Source organism: Ammodytes marinus, assembly GCF_949987685.1.
Source record: "Ammodytes marinus genome assembly, chromosome: 1".
Lineage (NCBI taxonomy): Eukaryota > Metazoa > Chordata > Actinopteri > Uranoscopiformes > Ammodytidae > Ammodytes > Ammodytes marinus.
In genome coordinates, this window is record NC_137230.1 from 37139915 (window position 1) to 37142414 (window position 2500).

Consider the following 2500-nt stretch of genomic DNA (forward strand, 5'->3'; position numbering starts at 1 on the left):
TGTGTGTGTGTGTGGGAAGGAGTGTGTGTGTGTGTGTGAGTGAGTGACAGAGAGAGAGGGAGAGAGAGAATATTGAAAAACAAGGTTTAGTCAAATAAACAAACTTTAGCCGAAGCAGCCTGGGCTAATGTCTTTAAGGCCTGGGCCGTCTCCCTAGCTACACATAAAAAAGAAAGTTAAATTTCATGATAAAAATTGTTAAAATCGTCCAAAAAAATACTATGTTCAGGTCTCAATTAAAAATGCATTTTCAGCATGTTTTTAAGAAGAACAATGAACAACATAGGAACAAATCCTTCTGACTACAACTGAAACTCAACGTCATTGATCTGAGCCACTGATTGGACCGGTAAAAATCTACCTTAGAAAACCCGCAAATTGGGGCGCCCATAGCTCAGTTGGTAGGGCGTCCCCCCCCCATGGGCCTCGGCCAGCAGCGGACCCGGGTTCGATTCCAGCCCGCGGTCGTTCTCTGCATGTCACTCCCCTCTCTGCCCCATTTCAACTCTGTCTCTACACTATCAATAAAGCATAAAAAATGGCAAAAAAAAAAAAAAAAAAAAAAACCTAGGCGGGCGATGCTAGGCAATAGAAAATTGTGAATCTCCCTCAAACACATTCCTATTGATGGTAAAACCAGAGACCGATTCATGTATGTGAAGACTCTCGAGGTGGCCTTAGAGGGAAAAGGGTCTGAACTTTCTATAGTATGAGAATATAAAACTGGAGAAGTGAGTGTTACCTGTGTAGTGTTCGTTGCCCTGCGCAGCACAGGTGAGCAGCTGAGCCATGGACGAGCCCACAGACTTAGACGTGCTGCCCAGATCCTGAGCACATTTCTCCAACTAGAAGTAGGAATAAATAAGGGTTAAAACGTGTGTGTGTGTGTGTGTGTGTGTGTGTGTGTGTGTGTGTGTGTGTGTGTGTGTGTGTGTGTGTGTGTGTGTGTGTGTGTGTGTGTGTGTGTGTGTGTGTGTGTGTGTGTGTGTGTGTGTGTGTGTGTGTGTGTGTGTGTGTGTGTGCGTTCGTGTGAGAAAAATAAATAAATGCAGCAGCTTTATATGGAAGTTCCTGCAAACACAAGCCCTCGAGGGGCGCCCTTAGCTCAGTTGGTAGGGCGTCCCCCCCCCATGGGCCTCGGCCAGCAGCAGACACGGGTTCGATTCCAGCCCGCGGTCGTTCTCTGCATGTCACTCCCCTCTCTGCCCCATTTCAACTCTGTCTCTACACTATCAATAAAGCATAAAAATGCCAAAAAAATATCGTAAAAAAATAAAAACACAAGCCCTCGTACTGGAGAAAAATTGTTTTGAAAAAAATGACAGGTTAAGAGGGAAAAAGGTTTTCAGATCTGATTTAAAAGAGCTGAGAGTTGGAAGAATGTGTAAAACATTTACTACTTTTAAAAGATTTTTTTTGTTTTTTCCACACACACACACACACACACACACACACACACACACACACACACACACACACACACACACACAAACACACACGCCCCCCTCCCAACACACACGCACACAGACTTACCGATTCCCCGGGCAGGGGTTTGAGCTGGTCGTTAGCGGCTGCTAGCTTAGCATCCTGTAGTTCAGTCCTGAGGGTCTGGATGGAGGTGAGAGCAGAATCTATCTCCATCGGCCCGCACGCCTCATGAGCCTGAGGGGGGGAGGGAATACGTTATATATGTATTATAATGTTATAATGTACAAAATAAAGGGAAGTTTAAAGCACTTTTAATAACACAGCCACACCACTGTAGTTTCATGGGTGGTAGGATGGCCTAGACTAGAGGAAAGGTGGCTGACATAGATAGTAAATAATATGGATGTAGCATCCGGGCTGACCTCAGTTATTCACACGGCATCCAATAATCCTGGTTTGTGCGTGTCGCCATTTTGTGAGGGGGAGGGAGATAGCTGACGTATACCTCCGAGGCAAAGTGAGGGACAACGGGCGGAGAGCTGTCACTCAAGAGATCGCGCCAATACATTTTAACTTCCAAAAGAATAAAAACTAGCGTGGGCCAAAAAAATTCACCCCCCTCAGTGTTGTCATGGAGATATGACCTAAACCAGGGGTGTCCAAACTACGGCCCGCGGGCCAACTGCGGCCCGCGGCCCGCTTTTTATTGGCCCGCGGACGATTTTAAAAATATAATGTAATATGGCCCTTTGAAAAAAAAAAAAAAAAAAAAATTTTTTTTTTTTTGCATTGCAGAAATGTGTCCCATAAAAGAAAAAGAGCACTAAGCCCATCCCAGAGGACCCTGCATAATATTTTATTTTAAATTAATATTATTATGGAAAATCTATGTGTCCTTCTCCAATAGCTTCTAATTCATCTGACACATTGTCTCCATTTTTTTCATACAAAATTCTTCAGATTTAGCCTCTTAATTTTCCTCTCAAAGTGCACCAGATTCATGCATTTCACTTTAAAAACTTTAAAAAATCTCCCGGGGGGGCATACCCCCGGACCCCCCTAGGAGAGTCGG

The 2500-nt window shown here is 44.4% G+C and overlaps 1 protein-coding gene across 1 annotated transcript in view; it reads right to left on the bottom strand.

Annotated features, from left to right (window-relative positions):
- Positions 1 to 2500, bottom strand: part of LOC307251844 (talin-2-like) — a gene marked incomplete at both ends in the record, with an annotated part of 52286 nt that overhangs the window by 44374 nt on the left and 5412 nt on the right. Inside the window, 2 exons of the mRNA XM_080029270.1 lie at positions 743 to 845; positions 1534 to 1662. Coding sequence (XP_079885396.1) covers positions 743 to 845; positions 1534 to 1662 — 232 coding nt within the window. The remainder of the gene's footprint in view (positions 1 to 742; positions 846 to 1533; positions 1663 to 2500) is intronic.